At 48.6% G+C, this 1,331-nt stretch overlaps 1 protein-coding gene across 5 annotated transcripts in view; it reads right to left on the bottom strand.

Moving 5' to 3' along the window:
- Positions 1–1,331, bottom strand: part of Tmem19 (transmembrane protein 19) — a 60,055-nt gene that overhangs the window by 16,615 nt on the left and 42,109 nt on the right. For 3 of the 5 annotated variants that reach the window (XM_026784517.1, XM_005358053.2, XM_026784516.1), the window contains exon 7: positions 7–380. In XM_026784517.1, the coding sequence (XP_026640318.1) occupies positions 217–380 (164 nt within the window). In that variant the 3' untranslated portion in view covers positions 7–216. Of the gene's footprint in view, positions 1–6; positions 381–1,331 lie in introns of those variants that run through there. The other 2 variants (XM_026784515.1, XM_026784514.1) reach the window with 1 other exon arrangement.

The following is a 1,331-nucleotide window of genomic DNA, read 5'->3' as shown; positions in this document are numbered from 1 at the left end:
GGCGTCAGCTGTGACGGAACTGGCGTCAGCTGTGACGGAACTGGCGTCAGCTGTGATGGAGCTGAGAGGGCGGTGTGGAATTCCACCACAGCGGAACATGGGAGGAGACGATGTTCCCAATGTCGGCAAAATTATTATTAACTAGGAAAAAAAAAACCTTCACATTGCGACTTTGCTGGACTCACCAGTATCAACCAGCTGGGAGGGAAAGAAAGTTCACTCTCTGGGCCAAAACCCTGAAGCGGCTGTAGGGAGCAAGAGCGCCACCAAAACGGAGGAGAACAGGTTCACGGCATTGTTATCTAGGATGGGCTTCCCTGCTATGTGCTTGGTCTCCTGGGCTGGGCTGCTGACCACCAGGCCAGTGCTTTCATCCAGACCTGAAACGGGAAGGAAGCAAATGATGCGCAAGATCCAAGTGATGGTTCGAAAGAACAAACGAGCACTTTTCTCTAGAGGGACGATGTCTGCAAGATCCTCAGTGCCTTGGACAATGATGTGGGGGGAATAACTGATATGGTGTTCTATTTAAAATCCTCGATTATAAAAGACCTTCCTGCACAGGGGGGACTTCATGACACCTCAATAGTGGTCTTTCTGGTGTTCCTTCAGAAATGGAAGGGCTGGCTTCCCAGTGGCCTCTCTGAGACAAACCTGGGAGATCCGACAGCTGGAATCACATCTGGCTTCAGAGCTGGACCTTAGGGACCAGTATGGCATGCTGCAAAGAAGGCTGTGAAGACTCAGTGTGTCAGTATGGAGAGCTGCAGTCGGGGGAAGTGATCAAGCCTGAGAGTTGTACGCCCATGAATAGGGTTGGTGACCTCACTGAAAGAAGCTTTAGGGAGCTGCTGGGCCCTTGGCTCAGCACAGCGACAAGGCGCGAGCTTGCATGTGAACAATGAACCATCACTGGATCCTGCATCTCTTGAGGGTTTGATCACAGTTTCTGCTCTTAATAAACCACCTACTCCCAGAACTTTAAAAAACAGCACCAACAGAATAAAATACAGGCACATTAAAACTTACACACATACACACATATTTTCTTTTTAAGATTGTGTATGCTCAGCCGGGCAGTGGTGGGGCATGCACATCTTTAATCCCAGCACTCGGGAGGCAAAAGCAGGCAAACTCTGTGAGTTCAAGGTCAGCCTGATCTACAAGAGCTAGTTCCAGGACAGGTTGTAAAACTTCAGAGAAACCCTATCTTGAAAAACTCAAAAAAAAAAATTGTGTGTGTTTGTGCATGGGTCAGTCTGTCTGTATAAGCACATGTGTGCTTGTGCATGGGTCAGTCTGTCTGTATAAGCACATGTGTGTTTGTGCAT

This window comes from Microtus ochrogaster, chromosome 24 (genome assembly GCF_000317375.1).
Source record: "Microtus ochrogaster isolate Prairie Vole_2 chromosome 24, MicOch1.0, whole genome shotgun sequence".
In the NCBI taxonomy this organism is placed as follows: domain Eukaryota; kingdom Metazoa; phylum Chordata; class Mammalia; order Rodentia; family Cricetidae; genus Microtus; species Microtus ochrogaster.
This window is presented reverse-complemented; position numbering and strand designations above follow the sequence as displayed.